Source organism: Vulpes lagopus, chromosome 2 (genome assembly GCF_018345385.1).
Source record: "Vulpes lagopus strain Blue_001 chromosome 2, ASM1834538v1, whole genome shotgun sequence".
Taxonomy (NCBI): Eukaryota; Metazoa; Chordata; class Mammalia; order Carnivora; family Canidae; genus Vulpes; species Vulpes lagopus.
The window spans coordinates 155257553-155274531 of NC_054825.1; the positions used below are offsets into that span (position 1 = coordinate 155257553).

The 16979-nt window shown below is 60.8% G+C and overlaps 1 protein-coding gene across 2 annotated transcripts in view; it reads right to left on the reverse strand.

The window, feature by feature from the left end:
- Positions 1 to 7067: 7067 nt before the first annotated feature.
- Positions 7068 to 16979, reverse strand: part of PHF2 (PHD finger protein 2) — a 66682-nt gene continuing 56770 nt past the window's right edge. For both annotated transcript variants that reach the window (XM_041743139.1, XM_041743138.1), the window contains exons 15-22: positions 16504 to 16682; positions 16358 to 16428; positions 15593 to 15753; positions 11840 to 12114; positions 10496 to 10591; positions 10008 to 10117; positions 9365 to 9788; positions 7068 to 8958 (exon numbers count right to left, since the gene is read on the reverse strand). In XM_041743139.1, the coding sequence (XP_041599073.1) occupies positions 8870 to 8958; positions 9365 to 9788; positions 10008 to 10117; positions 10496 to 10591; positions 11840 to 12114; positions 15593 to 15753; positions 16358 to 16428; positions 16504 to 16682 (1405 nt within the window). In that variant the 3' untranslated portion in view covers positions 7068 to 8869. The remainder of the gene's footprint in view (positions 8959 to 9364; positions 9789 to 10007; positions 10118 to 10495; positions 10592 to 11839; positions 12115 to 15592; positions 15754 to 16357; positions 16429 to 16503; positions 16683 to 16979) is intronic.

Genomic DNA, 16979 nt, shown 5'->3' on the forward strand with positions numbered 1-16979 from the left:
ATCCACTGAAGACATTACCTTCTATTTCCAGTTTCCTGAAAATTTTTCGTCCTCAATGGGTACTCAATTTTATCAAGGGGGTTGGTTTTTTTTTTCTTTTTCTTTTAGTCTACTGAAATGATCATATAGCATATAGTTTTCTTCTTTATTCTTTTAATATAGTGAATTACATTGATTGATTTGAGAATGCTAAGTCAACTTTGCCTTCCTGAGATAAACCCCACTTAAACACAACTTTTTTTATACATGTTGCTGGATTTGATTGTTGATACTTTATTTTTTAAATTTATTAATACTTTATTTATTTATTTATTTTAATAATAAATTTATTTTTTATTGGTGTTCAATTTGATTGTTGATACTTTATGGAGAATCTCATGTTTATATTCATAAAAGGTATAGAATTTATAATTTTCTTTGCAATTTCTTTGTGATGTCTGTAGTTTTGACCTAAGGGTAATGCTAGCCACATAAAATGAGATAAGAAGTGTTGCCTCATCCTGTATTTTTTGAAAGAGTTTATAAATCTTTATAAAATGTCTCTAGAATTCAATAAAGTCACTGGGGCCTGGGATTTTTTTTGTGGGGAAAGGCTTTTTGATTATGAATTCAGATTGTTTTAGACTCAGGGGGCTAATCAGATATCCTATCTCTTGCAGCTCTGGTGTTTTGTATCCTTCAAGAAATTTGTTATCTATAGAACTTATTTTATAAAGTTCATCATAATAATCTTTTATTCTTTAATGTCTATAGGGTCTGTAGTAATGACCACTTTTCCATTTGTGATCTTATGAGTTGGTATCTTCTCCATGTTTTTTCTTGGTCTGTCTAGCTGGAGATTTATTTATTTTTTTTTTAAAGTTATTTATTTATTTATTTATTTATTTATTTATTTATTTTTAATTTATGATAGTTACAGAGAGAGAGAGAGAGAGGCAGAGACACAGGCAGAGGGAGAAGCAGGCTCCATGCACCGGGAGCCCGATGTGGGATTCGATCCCGGGTCTCCAGGATCGCGCCCTGGGCCAAAGTCAGGCGCCAAACCGCTGCGCCACCCAGGGATCCCTAGCTGGAGATTTATTAATGTTATTGATATTTTCAAAGACCCAATTGCTGGTTTAATTAATGTTCTCTATTATTTGTCTACTTTCTACTTCATTGCTTTTTTTCATGTGAATATTTAAGTTGAAGCTTAAAGCAGTCAGAAGAAGTAAAGTTAAGAATTTCAAACTTGGGGCACCTGGGTGGCTCAGTCGATTAAGTGTCCAACTAGTGATTTTGGCTCAGGTCATGATCTCGGTGTTGTGGGATGGAGTCCCACATCAGGCTCCGTGCTTAGCAGGGATCCCGCTTGAGATTCTCGCCCTCTGCCCCTTCCCTCCTTCAAATACATAAATCTTAATTTAAAAAAAAAAAAGAATTCAGAAGTTAGTCACACTAGCCACATTTCAAATGCTCACGTGAATTATACCAACATTTCTATCTTTGCAAATAATTCCACTGGATGGCTCTGGTCTGGGGGTGGGAGGTCTATTTCTCAGTTGTTCCCATTTATTTTAGCAAGCCATTTCTGAAAGCTTCCTGGATGAGCCATGCGGCCTTCTAATCCACCATAGTCCTGATAAACATAACTTAGTCCCCAGCTCAGGCCGTATGGCCACCTACCTTCATCCAGGTACCTCTGCCTCCTCTCGGCCCTGATTGCCTGTTCCCCATTTCTGCTTCCAGAAACACCTTCCAACACAGATATCTGCCCCTACTCAAATGCAATGGCCCCATTGCCTGGGATCCCACAAGACTTTCCAGTGAGGCATGATCTGCCTCCCAATAGCCTGTGCCATGATTTAGATAGGTCACTGAGTCACTTGTGTCATTTCTCCATCACATACTGGTCTTCAGGGGGACAGAGAAGGGGAACAGAGGTACTTGCTCACTTCTCTTGGGCCAGGCCCATGTCCTAAGCCCCAGAGCTCAGGGCCCTAAGAGCTACCGAGGAAAACAGGTTCCTGCTCTTTGAGACCAGCTGGGTTTGGGGTGTGAGCCAAGCATCCAGGAGGGCATGAGCTCCCCAGCAGCAGTGCAAAGAACTAAGAGCACTAGTCTGGAATGGGCACAGGGACAAAGGGTAGGGCCTGGGGCCTTGTGCTTTTCCATCCAGGGCCCCTGGGCCACCGGGACAGGCCAGCCCAACCCTTTACAGGAGTGGCTGGCATCTCTCCCTGACAGCCTGCCCTCCAGCCCTCCAGCCATGAATCACCTAGGCCTCACAGGAGGAAGCAGCGATAACCCCAGCCCCAGAAGGGCCCCCCCCCATCTCTGTCTTAATCCACCCTGCAGGGCAGGGCTCCACAGCCCCCTCCACTCCCACCCCAGTCTGCCTGCACACCCCTGCCCTGCCCCCCACACCACAAGCTCCTTGGCCTGGAGCCCCCTTCCTCACAACCTCCTCCCTTTCTTGCAACCTCCCCCCTTCCTATCTCCGCCTCCCCCCCCCCCCCCGGGTCCCTGGTCTCTCAGCCCACCTGGCTCTCCCAAACTGCCTGCCCTGAGCCCCAGCACCCAGCAAAGGGTGAGGCTGGGGACTGTCTTCTGAGGGACATGGGCTGGGACCGATGCCCTGAGAGGATGGAGGCAGTTAGCAGGGAGCCACAGAGGGTGAGAGAGCTGGACAGCCCACCAAAGGACATGGTGAACGAGGCTAAATGTGGGGATCTAGAAGACGGAAATGACAGGGCAGGGCCAGTGTAGGGGGCCCGAGGTGCTGAGGGGAGCTGGTGGGGGGTCCCAGGGGCAGGGGGTCCCGGGGATGCTGAGGGGGGGTCCAGGAGTGTGTGTGGGGGTCCCAGGGAGGGCTCAGGAAGCCAGCAGGTGCTCTGATCTGAGCCTACCCAGTGCAGGGGTGCAGGAGGACAGGTGAGAAGCCTCCTTAGGACCCAAAGGGCAGAGGAGCAGAGGCTCTAGCAGCGGTGTGGATGTGGCCATGGGACACCCTGGAGGAGGGTCCATTCCACAGGGAGGAAGTTGAGGCCCACAGAACCAGGAGCCTCCTTCCCCTCTTTCCTCCAAGCAGGCACATCCGCTGTTTGGGAAATGCGGTTTGCGGGGGGAGGGGGGATTGCAATCTTGAAATAACACTGGCTGGAGCTGGGGGGAGGCCGGGGGGCCAGCGGGTGGACAATCAATTATGAGGATCCCGCCATGAGCGGGCCGGGCGGGGGCCCAGCCAGGCCGGCTGTTTACATGCGTGCTCGTCTGTTTGGGGCCTGCAAATCCGTGTCAGATGTTAATGGAACAGCGTCATTTTTCTGCCGAGGTGGCATCCCCGGGGATGTTTGGATGAGGCGGCCGTCGGGACTTGGCCTGGGAAAGGCGGGCGGCGGCTGAGGAGGGAGGTCATCTGTCAGGCTGCCCGACAGCCGCTGCCCCACCCAGGCCCCCTGTCCACCGGCTGGGAGGCACCCCGCGGCGCATGCTCTCCAGGAGGGAGGAGACTGCAAAATGCTCCCAGCAGGCCCAGGCCCCTCGGCCGCCTCCTGCGGTGACCCGACCCCCTGCGGGCGTGGCCGAGGGGACAGCGGGTGGGCCAGGGGGACACACTCCCAGGCATCCCAGCTGGCGCCTCTCCTCTGTCCCTCCACTCGCGGTCAGCGGGCAGAACAAGAGGCCCAGAGACAGGAAGTGACTGCTGGAGATCACACAGCCGGCAGCCCCTGGGTGAGAGAGGGGGTGGAGAACTTCCTGAGGTCCCACCGCCAGGCAGCCAAGCAAGGGGTGCCCACCCCTCCTGACTTGTAGGGCCGGGAGGGGACACGACCTTGCCAGAACCCTGGCCCTGCTGAGCTCTCCACCCACCCTGTGCCCCACTATTCCTCGGGAAGCTCACTCCTGCCCCAGGGCCTTTGCACAGGCCTTTTTGCAACCCCAACACTTACATCAGGCCCTCTGCTCAAAGGCTGTCTCCTCCGAGAGGCCTCCAGCCCAGGGCCCAAGCTGCCCCTCCCGCACAGGCCTAGGCGGAGGCGCAGCGATAAGGGATCAGCTGCAGGAAAGCTCGAGCACTCGGCCTCGCACACAGTAGGCACTCTGGAAATGCAGTCACACTGGCCACCTAGTGTTTGACAGAACGTTGTGCCACTGCGACCATAGGAATTACTGTGCAGGGGACTTGCTTTCCAGGACTGGGAACCAGCGGGTAGCAGCCTTTCTAAAACCCTGGATGGGGAGCCCCCTCGACAGTCCTTCTTCTCTACCCAAAGAGGGCAGAGAGCCCCCCAGACGATCTGCCTCAGTGTCCCTCTCTGCAAAGAGAGCCTCTTGCTCGGCTGTACAGAGGTGGGGTGGGCAGGGCTGGGTGGAGGGCAGGTCTCTGTGTAGCCTGCAGAGCTAGAGACCCTCATGGGGGGGGCAGTGCGGCGAAACCAGGTGAGAGGACGGCACCTGCGCCCTTCACACAGCTCCTGGTGCCACAGTGTGACCTGGCCCTGCTGCCTGGAATTCAGCCCCCTGCTCCAGCCATCCCCACCTCAGGGCCTTTGCACGGCAGCCCCCTTCCATCTGCTCTTGCCTCCTGGGGACCGAGAACTGTCCTACCTGCACTTGAACCCCAGCTCCACCAGCTGTGAGGCTGCATGCCTCAGTTTCTCCCCGGTTAAGATACAGACAGTCCTAGGACCTTTGAGGACAGTGTCGAGCGTGAAGCTGCCAGGACGTGGCTGGTGTAGGAACAGACCCCCCCCCCCCCAGGCGCTCACCTAGGTCAGGACGACCGGCGGGGTCATCACTCGCTCCTTCCAGAGCTGAGCCCCGGCGCCACACCCCCACCTCCACCGCCCCCACACCACTGGCTCCCGCTCCGATGCCTCGACGGTTGGTTCCCGGCCCTGCCCTGCCCCCTGGTGGTCACTCTCGGCATTTCCCCAAGACGCCCAGTGAGACCCTTGCCGGCTGGTCCCCAACCTGGAGGGGGCCCAGGGGCCCACAGTGCTGGGCACAGGACGGGTGGAGGCTCCCAGGGAGGGGGTGCAACGAGGGGCTCCCGGGGGAGGCGAGCCCCAGGGGGTACGGGAGCCCTGGAGGGACGCTGCCTGCCTCGGGGCCTTTGCTCCCATTGCTAAAGACGTTCCGGTCTCCCCGTGGGAAGCCCCCTTACCTAGGTGTGCCCAGCAGGGGCTGGACAGGCCTCGTCCTCCTCCAGGCCGGGCAGCGGTCTCTCCTGAGCTCTGCGACCTCTTTGGGGAAGTGGGCTGGATGATGGCTCCAGAAGGTTCTGAGCACCGCCTGGCCCGGCACATAGCAGCTGTGGGTGACCATGGAATCCCACTGGACTTAGGAAGGCCGGGCTGGAGCGCGGTGTGGGCCTTGTGGTGGTGACGATGGCTCCAGCCGCCCCTAGGGCCACCCTCCTCGGGCTCTGCAGGTCCACAGGATGCGGGGAGGTGGGGAGCTAGGGCCTGGGGTCAGGAGCCTGGGAGTGGGTGCTGGGCCTCCCCACCTGGAGGCGGTCAGCCTCAGCAGCTGACCTGGACCTGCTGCACCTGCTGTGGGAGCCTGGCACGGGGCAGGGGCCTTGGGCCTGGAGCTCATGCTTGCGGGGCTCGTGCCCGCGGGGGCATCTGAAAGTCCAGAGGCCGGCGGTGGAGGCTGTGGGAAGGAAGCGTGGTGACCTGGAGCCGGGCCCTGGGTATGAACGGACCGCACAGCTTGCCCTGCCGGGAGGGGGAGACCCAAGAAGATCCACAGCACCTGGCCCTTCCAGCCCTGCGGGGTGCACCCAGGGCCACTGCTCAGACACGCCCAGCCAGGGACCCTGTTGGGACACCTCGCACAGGCTGCAGGGCCCCGTAGGGGCACAGGGCACGGCCCAGGGATGCTACGTCGGGGCCTAGGGCTCAGGGGATGCTGGGTAGCCTCTGGGAGCCTCTCCCCCAGCCCTGGCCTCAGTTCCCAGCCCCCAGACAAGCTCTGAAGGTCCAGTCCCGACAGCCACATGAAGGCGGGAGCACCAGGAGCACCCAGACGGCCCAGCCTCCAGGGTGCGGGCTCAGGGCAGGCCAGTCTGGGTTTGGTGGGCATCCAGAGAGGGGCCTGCAGAACAGGGCACCTGATGGCTGTGAGGTGACAGCGTGGTCACCCCCCACACACACACCGGAGCCATGGAGCAGAATCTGTCTGGAGCTGGGCAGGGATAAGACAGTGGCAAGCAGGGAGAGTGCCCAGTCGGGGGGACGTGGGCTGTTGGGGCCTCTGGGACGGTGCCACCTCCAAGGGCAGCAATGCCTGAGATGCCCAACAGAGGGGCCGCCCCACATAGACACAGGGCACCACTGGGGGGCAGCACTTTCCGTTCAGGAGAGTGGGTACCTGGAGCCCCACCCCAACCCTCCCTGAGCTCAGGGAGGTCCTGGAGGCGCTCAGCCGCGTGGGGCACAGACGGCCACGCTGGCTGCCCAGCAGGATGGAGGGACCTTGCTGTGCTTTGTCACAAATGGCACATGATGAACTGCCACCCACACACCATCTGAATACACTGCCCACCCACAGACGCTCTCAGCGGGGCGGCCTGCGTCTGGAGGCTTGGTGCATGGACAGGCAGCTCTGCTAGCTGGAGCCCCATGCCCAGACCAAGCCCATTGGCCCCCGTGGACCAGCCTCAGTATGATAGGCCCGGCTGGCAGCAGGGATGCCCAGCGGTCCCTCCCGGCTGCCCGAACCCTCTGTCCTCTCCGGCCCCACGTCCCGACTGCAGGGGCGTAGACAGATCCTGCACAGCCGCGGAGCATCTCTGGGTGCCTGGCCTGCACTCACCAGCCTCCACTAGGTACGCACCGTGGGCAGTAGGTGCTTCTGGAGGCTCCCGAGGCTGCCCGGGGCCGCGGTCACGGAGCCGGGGTCCCACAGGCTGCCGGCCCCCACGGGCTCTTCGGGCCGTTCCTGCAGGCGGCGTGGGGCACGGCGGCTCTGGGGTGCAGGGCAGCACGTGGGCCCGGCCCTCGGTGCCCCCTCCCACCACCCCCACCGCGGGGGCAGACGCTGGCGAGTGAGCAGGAACGACACAGACATGGTTCTGTACAAAACCTGAAATATTTTTACTCTTTTAAAACTTTGATCTAAGCTGCCTTAGACCTCATGGACTCGATACAAGAGTAATATGAATTGGGAAATAAAACACTTTAATAGCCACGGTAAACTTTGTTAGAAATGTACATGTTGCCAAATAATAATAATAAACTTTAAAAAATAAAAGAGAGAGAGAGAACAGCTTGATGGCCGGGTTAGATTATATAAATGTTCAACGAGGACGGGAAAGGAGCCTCGCAGACGCCAGGACGGCACGGTGGGCGCCGTGGGCACCCTGCGAGCTCGTCCGCCAGCCTCGGGGCCGGCCTCATGGACACGGCGCCCGGGACAGGCGTATAAACAAAGCTCATAAGAAATGTACAAATATAAAAAGCTACAAACATTAATAAATTACAGCATCACAAAACACAGAAACACTTCACAAGGTGCTAAGTAAAATAACTGCATCCCCACCCCCTTCGCCAACGAGACGGAAAGAAAGAGCTGGTGTCCGAGTCGGAGACCCCTCGCCCGCCGCGTGGAACGGGTCTGGGGCGCAGTTTGCTGCTGCAAACACACAGAGAAGGCTCCGCAGACACCACTTGTTTTTCAGGCAATACCTTAGTTCCTAAAACAAAAAAGTAACACCAACAGGAACAATAAACAGAAAGAAGGAAGGCAAACCCAAGTGTTCGTCATACTCGGCAAAAAACTCGTATAAATGTTAATGACGGACTCTCTAGAAAGAAATTCCTAAAGATACTTTTACTCTTATAAAAAAGAAGTTATTTAAAAAGCTATTTACACGCTACATTCTATGAAAAATATGCTTCAGGAGATACATCTAAAATTAAAATACAGGATTGCCTGAGAAACAACTCCAGCCCCCTCCATGTCGACGGGCGGACGTTCAGTCCGGGGTCCACCTGGGGACTCGACACCAAACACACAGGTGACAAGACAGACGTGCCGGGCCCCGCGTCCTCGGGCTGCCCGCCGCCATCCGCCCCGCCAGGCGGGGTGCCTCGGCTGAGAAGTGCTTCTAGGAGTGTAGCCGGGGGGCAGCACGGGGTCCCCCCCCACGGCTTGGCCCAGGCCCCCAGGCCCCACATCACAGCTGGGCCCGACCCTGCCTGGGGGGGAGGGGGAACCCCGTGATGGCGCCCCTCCCCCCAGCAACACACTGACCCTGCTCATGGCCCCGGTGTCCCAAGAAAGGCCCCAGCCGTTCAGGGCACGACACCCACCATCCGGCCCGCCACCCACCAGCCGGGGAGCACAGAGGCCCCTCTCCCGGCCGGGCCGCACACTCTCTGGACTGTCTGAGAATCACTCAGGAAGAGCAGGGGGGCACAGAAGACCCCACTCTCTCCTCCTCTTCCTCTCTAGTGTTCTTTCCTTTTTTAAGCCTCTGGAGCCTACCGGCCTGTGGCCAGCTCGGACTCTGGGCCTGGTGAGCACTGGCTCACTCCTCCTTCCTCGAAGGACTCATGTTCCCAACAGAGCTGCAGAAGCCCTGTGATAACACCCACACTCAGGGGGGCCCAGAGGCTCTCCTGGAACTGGAATGGTCCTCAAACAGGCAGGGCCGAGTTTCGGGAACTGGTCACTCTAAGCAACTTGAGAAAGGACGTCCGTCCGCGTCGGTACACTCTGCCGGCTGAAGCAACAGATGCTCATATGGGGGGAGTGGTGGCCGGGAGGGCCAGGCCCTCCCCAGGGTGAGGCAGCGCGGCCGCCCTCCTGGGGGCTGATGTCCTAGCGGGGCTCCGGGGGTCCTGAGCGGAGCAGAAGGATCCTGGCTTTCCAAACTTTAAAGGAGCAGTTTTCCATTCCGATGAATTTTCAAAATTTTCCCAAGCCTCTGCTTGGCGGTGGCCATGCCCTTCTTTGTACGTTTTCCTGCAGGCAGAGGAGACGGAAATGTGCCAGGTGAGCAGAGACCAGGCGAGGCTGGGGTCCCACCCTTGGGGCATGGTGACAAGGGCGGGGAGCATGGCTACAGGGGTGAGGCACAGGGTGGAGGCAGGTGGGGCCCAGAGGACGGTAGGGACCAAGGACCTCGCAGCAGTCCTGCCCCCAACGGATCCCCTCGGGCCCTCCCAGGAACCTTCAGCCTGGCACTGACTACACCTCCTCCTGGCCAGGCCCTGAAGCCCAGGCCACCAGACCCGCCCGGCCCACGTGTGACCACAGCTTTGTGTCCAAAGGGCCGAGGGGTGGCTGTGGACACATGGCCAAGCTGCACAAGGAACCTGCCGTCCCCACGGTATAGCCACAGGCCGCCTGGGGGATGCAGGTACGGTACCTTTGGCAGCGGTGTTGTTGGGGGATGATGCAGAGGGCCGCCTCTGCGTGAGGAAGACCCCGGGGGCCATGGGCTGGGAGGCTCGGCCAGCCTGCGCCCCTGCAAAGGCTCCAGCCGCCGTGTATTCGTGGTCCGCCAGGCTGCTGCTGTGTGCCTCAGGGGGGGGCTCAGGTGAGCTGCCCTCCTGGGAGGCCTGGCTACTGGCTGTGCTGGTGGAGGCCGGGGTGGTGGAGGCCGGGGTGGTGGAGGCCGAGGTGGTGGAGGCCGAGGTGGTGGAGGCCGAGGTGGTGGAGGCGGACGTGGTGCTGGCAGACGTGGTGCTGGCAGACGTGGTGCTGGCAGAGGTGGTAGAGGCGGAGGGGGAGGGCGTGTTGGGAGCCAGCTTCCTCTTGGTGTTCTTTTTCTTCCTGCTCTTCTGCTCCTCCTTTGGACACAGCACATGGGTGGCCTCAGATGCTGAGTGGCCCCTCAGGCCTCCTGAGCGAGGGGGTGATTCCCCTGCCCCATCACTGCCCATTACCCAACCCTGAGTGGCCAGTTCCTGCCTCCCCAACACCCCCCAGGGGTCAGCACTGCTCCAGTGACCCCAAGCCCGTGACAGCCCCTGGCCCCCCCCGGGAGCAGAGGCAGGCTCCCTCCTCACCTGCTGGGACAGCTTGGCTGCAGCAGCTGCCAGCCCAGTCTCGATGGAAGCCACCCTGGTGCCCTCGCGCACAGGCCTGTCCTGCCTCGGCACCGATGGCCCAACCCTTGCTGTGGGAGAGAAGGACACCTGCTGGAGCGGTGTCCCCCTCATCACCTGCATGCCCTCCCGGGCCCCATGACCTGGCCCCCATCTGTCCAAGAGCACAACATGAGCCCCGATGTGAAGGGCCCATGCCAGCAAGACAGGAGCAAGCAGGTGGGGTCATGCAGATGGTGACAAGCCCCCCACCCCCATGGCTGCCATGACTCCGCCAGGTATACTCGTGGCCTTCCCAGGGCTGCTCTCTCAGACCCCATGGGGACCCCACCCGCCTAGCCCACTTACAGGAGGAGTGCAGCCCCACTGAGGCCCCAGCAGGCCCCTACCCCCAGCCACAGCCTTGAAGCCAGAGGGATACGCAGGGGGCACCCAGTTCCACACACTACCTGTGGGGCTGTAGGGAGCGTCGTCGGAGCCTTTCCTCCTCTTGGACCGGGACTTGAAGACGGGACTGTCCTCATCCGACTCCAGAGAGGGATAAACTACGGGGTGGGGGGAGGACCTGAGCCAGCGACGCCGCAGGGGACAAAGCTTCTGTGGGCAGGTCTGGTGAGCTGCTGTCCCCCCCCAGAACGGCTGCCCCATGCACGGCATAGGCGGGCCCCAAACCTGGCCACAGGGCCTCCTAGCAGGTCCCCTGCTCTGTGGCTGCAGAGAGGGAAACACCCAGCATCCCTGGAGCCCACCCAGCAGGTCCCCGGGAAGCAAGCCCCACCTGATAGCCCTGGTGACCCCAGGTGCCCCCACTACAGGGGTGTCTTGCCACCTCCAGGGCCTGCCCTGCCCCCCAAGGGAGCTCACTGCCAACAGCCCATCAGACTGGGGTGGGTCCCCAGCTACCCACCCAGCTAGTCCCCTACCGGCCGCCAGCCACCCCCCCAGTGGCACCCCCAGCCAACTCCCAGCCAGGACCCCGGGAGTCCAGCAGAAGGTCCAGGGCCAGCCTCCACTCGGAGACGGCTCTTCTGGGGGCAGGAGTGTGAGCTCCAAGGCAGCCCCTGCACCACCAGAGCCAGCACCCCTGGGCGCTAACCACCCCTGGGGGAAGGCCATGGTGTGCAGGCAGGTCCTCGTTCCTGAGACCCTCCCCAAGACTGGCAGCAGCCCCCACCGAACTGCCGGGAGCCCCAAGGGCAAGGTCTGAAAGGATGTGGTCAGTGGTGAGGGGTCAGCCCTGGCCACCCCCCCCCCCCACTCTGCCCACCTCTGAGGTGGCCGCTCTGGGCCTCAGTGTCATTATCCACACCGAGACCGACCAAGTGGATGGGATCTCAAGCAGTGTGCAAGCGTATGGCCACGGGGTGGCTGGGCCAAGACAGGGCATCTGCCCTCCACCCAGGACGCCGCCTCCCAGGTCCATGCCCGGGACACCCCACACCTGGCCTCACAAAGCCCCCGCACCTGCGTCCACAGCGCAGCATCCACAGAGGTGATAGGTGGAGGCCGCCAGGCGACTGGGACGGGAGCAGCCGGGGGAGGTGGGGGGTGAGCCCAGCACAGGCTCGGGGCTGTGGGCACGCGCCCTGGAGAGCCCATGAGGACAGCGTGTACCACACATGGCGCACACGCACGGGGGCTCTGGGGTGGGGCCAGGGGCATTCCTCCTGGGTGGCGATAGTGGCGCCCCTTCCCTGGGGACACCTTCCGAAGGCTGCCTCCCGTGTCCTGGAGGAGGCCCGGCCCCACATGGCCAGCACCGCAGACAGGCCCCGCCCACCCCTGGGGCTCACCGTAATCCGAGTCCTTGAAGCAGGCGTCCAGGTGGTCCTGCTCCTCCTCATAGTCATCCAGGTCCATGCTGTTCTTGGCCGCCCTCTTCAGCAGCCGCTTGCCCGTGCTCTTGCTGCCACCCCCGTTCTTCCGGGCCCCGTGGGCCGCCAATAAGCTGCCCTTGGCCTGGCCGGCACCCCATGTGGTCTGCAGGCAGGAGTCAGAGGCCTGCAGGTTGGCCATGGACAGCATTCCCTGAATGGCTTCCTGTGTGCTGGGGGAGGCCGGGGGCTGGCTGGGGGCACAGAGAGACAGGCACTCAGCTCAGTGCCCAGCGCCCACCGCCCCTGCTCCCTCCCACTCAGCGGCGAGGACACAGGGGCTGGAACACGGTGGTTGCTCATGACTCCTGCTTAGGAGAGGGGCCCTCAGGGTGCCTGGGTGGCTCAGCAGTTGAGTGTCTGCCTTCAGCCCAGGATGTGATCCTGGAGACCCAGGATCGAGTCCCACAGTGGACTCCCCGCAGGGAGCCTGCTTCTCCCTCTGCCTGTGTCTTTGCCTCTCTCTGGGTCTCTCATGTATAAATAAATAAAATCTTTTTTTTTTTTTTTTTTTAAAAAAAGGAACAGCCAGGTGTCTGCCCTCACGCCCTGCAGGGACAGAGAAGGCGTGGAGCAGGGACACAGGGAGGGGCAGACAGGGAGTGCCCATGCGTCTGATCGCAGCTGCCCCTTCCATCTTGTTCTCTACCCGATGGCCACATGTCAGCTCAGCCCCAGGTCCTCAGCCACCCCCATGGGTGCTGTGCTTTCCCAAGGCTGCCTCCCACTGCCCTGACCCTGCACCCGCAGTCCCTAAAGCTCCAGCTCCCCTCCCTCAAGGACCTGCTCTGGCTCCTGAGACACCCTGTTTGGCTGTGCCTGGCACTGTGCTTTCTGCTAGGCTCTGGGGGGGCACAGGGCCTCTCCCTGCATCACCAGGGTCCTGGACATGGCTGGATGGGGAAAGCTCACAAAGCACAGGTCTGGGCTCCTCCAGAAGCTTCATCCTCCTCATCCCTGTGGACCCTGTCATGGGGGCAGGACAGCCCACCCTGGGCTGCAGGGCCCTACTGAACTGACCCTCCCTCCAGCCCCTGGGCCCCAGCAGCCAGGCACAGGCTCCCACCCCGTGCCTGGCTGCTGGGGCCCCACAGCCCTCCTCTCCTCACAGACCAGAAGGCCCAGGGAGCAGGGTCATCTCCTGATATCGGACATCCAGGCCCCCTCCTGCCTGCCCAGGTGCCCCAGGGGCAGGGCCCACTGCGGGGTCCTGCAACCCCAAAGCAGCAGCCAAAGTGTCAGTCCAAGCAAGCCCTGTCAGAGGTTCAGCATCATCCTGCATCAGTGGCTCTCACGCCCTCCCCTACACCCTTCCCCCCCTTCCCTCCCCCCAAAGTGTTTTGGAGCACATGTAGTAGAACCCTTAACCTGAAAAGGGACCATGAGTCCCCACACGGAAATGAGAGCTTCCCAGGCCTCGGGCTGGAGTTGGGGGTGGAGCTGGCCCCCAGGGAGCACGCAGGGCCCAGGGAGGCCAGCGTGGACAGAACCGTCCTGCTGGTCACTGCTGGCTCCAGGCCCGGGCACCGCCCCAGCTCCCGCCCTGACACAGGACCACAGCGCTCTGGTTTCTGCTGGGGCCAAACAGGACTGCAGACCCAAGGCCAAAACAATGAAAAGGTCCAGTCCAGGCAGCAACCCCCACCCCCCGCAGAGGCGGGAACTCCTGCCATGGATGCAGCCTCCCCAGCCCCACTGTGAGGATCTGCCCTGGAGCACAAGGGGGCTGTGCAGCACGGTCACTGGGGGTCTCTGAACAGGACAGACCTCTGCCCACAGGGGAACAGCAGTGGGCTCCCCACCCCCCGTGACTCCAGGCTCTGGGGTGTCCACACGGCCCCTCAGCCAGGGTGGGGAGGGCTGGGGCCAGGGCACACACTGCACAGGACCTCCCCACCACCATGGGGTCCCTGCCCAGTTTGGTTGCTCCAAGGGGCAGGTCTGAGAGCCCAGGGCCGCAGGCAGCAGGGGCCACACGTGTGTCCACACACGGCCAGTGAATCAAGGAGCACAGTCTACCTAGCTCACATGGAAAACAATCTCTTAATCCTCCAATTATCATTCCAGCATTCCCCTACCCCTGCGGTGCGCACTGCCAACCATCCACAACAAATTAACATATTTCCCTCCATTTTTTTCAGCTTTTTTTTTCCCAGCAGCAAAAACTTAAAACAGAGCAAATGGACCATCAAAAACTGACCTGCTCTCCAATCGGGGGATTGGGGAGAGGAACCGCCTGCAGCGGGGAGACGGGGTGGGCCTGGCAGGCACGCATGTGCACGTGTGGGTGGTGTGAGGGCACATGTGTCTGCAGGTAGTGAGTGTGGCATTGCACACGGGCCGCCCTCCTCCCGGGCCCGGGTCCCCGTGTCCCCCGTGCAGAGACCCTGCTCTCCAGCATCTTGACCTTCAGGCGGCAACTGAGGTTCCCAGAGTAATGGTGCCCCCAGGGGCCAGCACCAGCAGCAGCGCCCTGCCCTCAGTGAACCGGGGTCACAGCCAGGCTTGTCCCAGCAAAGGGGCCTCAGGCCCTGTCCCACCACGGCAGAGGCCACAGGGCATCTGTGGGTGAGGGGCCCTTGGGGCACCTCTACAGAAGTCCCTCCTGGCAGGTAGGAGATGCAGGCCTCTGGCCATCTGAAGGGAACATGGCACCCAGAACAGAGTCCTGAGAGGAGACTCAGCCATTCGACTCCACCTCCTTGGCTTTGGGTGTCTACACCCACCCGGAGCAGCCTCCCTGCGGGTTCACGCGGTCCTGGGACCTGGGTTCTGGAAACATGGCCTCACCTCAGAGGCAGATGTAGGGGAGCCCCGTACAGGCCCCGTGCAGGCCGCACAGGCTGCCCTTCCCCGGCAGGTCCCCCTGCCTGGACATCGGTGCCCAGCACCCCTGGGACCCCACACCCGGGTCCATCAACAGGAAGGTGGGGCTCTGGTTCCCCAAGGTGGCGGGGAGCCCACGGCGGGTGAGCTGTCTGTGCTACTTGTGGAAATCCCACGTGGGGAAAAAATGAACACAACACTTAACCCAGTTTAAGCAGATGGAGAGAGAATTCAACTGGGACCATGTCCAGAAAAATGAGCCCGGGCCCTTCATCCAACAAAGCCTGGAGGGGTTAGCTAGTTCATCTTCCCTCAGAGGCCAGGCCACCCTGGGGCCTTCACGGCCGCACCACACGAAGGCATGTCAGGGTGCACACGGGGCTTCAGGACAGTCTGGTGTGGCCCCCGTGCCCCACGGGGTGTGGCCCTGGGAACCCTCCTCGGACCACAGCTCTTCCATCCCCAAGCTCTGAGGCCATGGTCTCCATCCCTGCGGGGTGAGGTCTCTGCAGCCCCAGGGCCCAAAGATACCACATGCCCTTGACCAGGAGGCTGGGTTTGCGCCATGGAAAATTTCCTACATGACCTTCAGAGCATCTGGGTAGCGTCCAGATGGAGCCAGCCAGACGTCACGGCTGGAGCTGGGTGTCCAGGACTGTGGTGGGTGGGGTGCGGCCCCCTACTCACCTCCCTGGCCACTAGGCAGCCCCTCTGTGGGGCACGGGTCCTGCTCTGGCTGCCCTGCCTCTGCAGTGAGGGCACAAATGGCCCCACGATGACGTGGCCTGGGCTCCTCCCCAGGGGTACCCGCTCCCCACAGCCTCTTTGCAGGCACCCCGGACCTACCTGTTGGGGTTGTACTCAAGGGCTCCCACCTCCTCGCTGGCCTGCAGGAGGTCCAGGATGCCCGCCGCCGAGCCTGCACCCTCCTTCTTCACTTTGGCGTTGCGGGCAGGCTTGGTGTCCGTGTCAATGTGCAGTGAGCCCTCGTCAGAGGAGTCGTCGCTCTATTGTGGGGACAGGGCCACAGGTCAGAGGCTTTAGGGGACCTGCTATTTCCCCCTGCACGGAAAGATGTTTCTCCAAGTTTTTAAAGAGCCAGCCCTTGTAATGAGCACCGCAGGGCCAGCTGGCCAGACACCGTACAGGAGGTTGCCGGAGCTTTCCACTGGGACTGCAGGCCTGCCCGTGGGACGGGGCTGTCCTCATGCCCTGTTTCCCCAGAGGACCCGGTTCACAGGGCCTCCCACATGAACCCCAATCCTGACCAGAGATACAAGGAGCTGGGGGGCTGAGCAGGGAACAAGTGGAAGCTCAGACCCACAGCCCCTGGCAGGTGGCTCTGCAGGGACCTGGCCTCCTGGGAGCTGCTGGGCCTGGCACCGTCTGTCATGGTCGTGGCGGGGCAGCCACCCGCAGAGACCCACAGACCCCCACTTTCAGCCCTCCTCCACGGGGCCACGGCCTGAACCCTGGCCACCCTCCCCATGAAAACACCCGAGGAGAGGCAAAAGAGGACAACCCTTTTGCAGCCCCCACACCAGGCCATCAGCAGGGTCCCACGTGCGCAGACCAGCCCAAGGCGGGCATGGACACACGGCTCGGCCTCACCTTGTAGAGTGCGGACTCCAGCTTTGGCTTCGTGACGGGCGTGGGCAGTGGCTCCTTCCCATCCAGTAAGACTGAAACACAGCAGATGGGTGTCTGGCAGAGGCCACGGAGAACGGCCCACTCCCCACCCTCACGCCCTCACTCACAAGACAAGTCTCTCTTGGGGGCGGTCCTCTTCCTCCGGATGGGAAACTCGTCAATCTTGAGCTCCCCGTCGTCCGACACGTACTCGTACTCGTCCCGCACCGGCTGCGGCTTGTCCTCCTTGAAGCTCTGCATGGCCCCAAACACGCCCGGGCTGGGCTGCGGCTTCAGGGCCTTGGGGCTGCGGCGGCACGAGCAGTGTCAGCGTCCCCACGGCCCCTGCTAGGCCTCGATAATGTGCTCCCCAAGCCCCCACGCAGAGTCCTGCACCAGCCTGGCTCATGCCAATGTCCTGCATCCCCTGCACAGCTCTTGGGAGCATAAATTCAGACAATGTTCTAAAGACCGTCCTTCAGCTAGGCCTTCCCTCAGGGCAAGGAGGGCTCTGGGTGTGCCCAGCCGTGGGGACAGTGGGGGCAGTGGGGACATCGGGGACAGTGGGCAGGGCAGGCCCACGTCAGCTTCCAGCAGGGTGGCT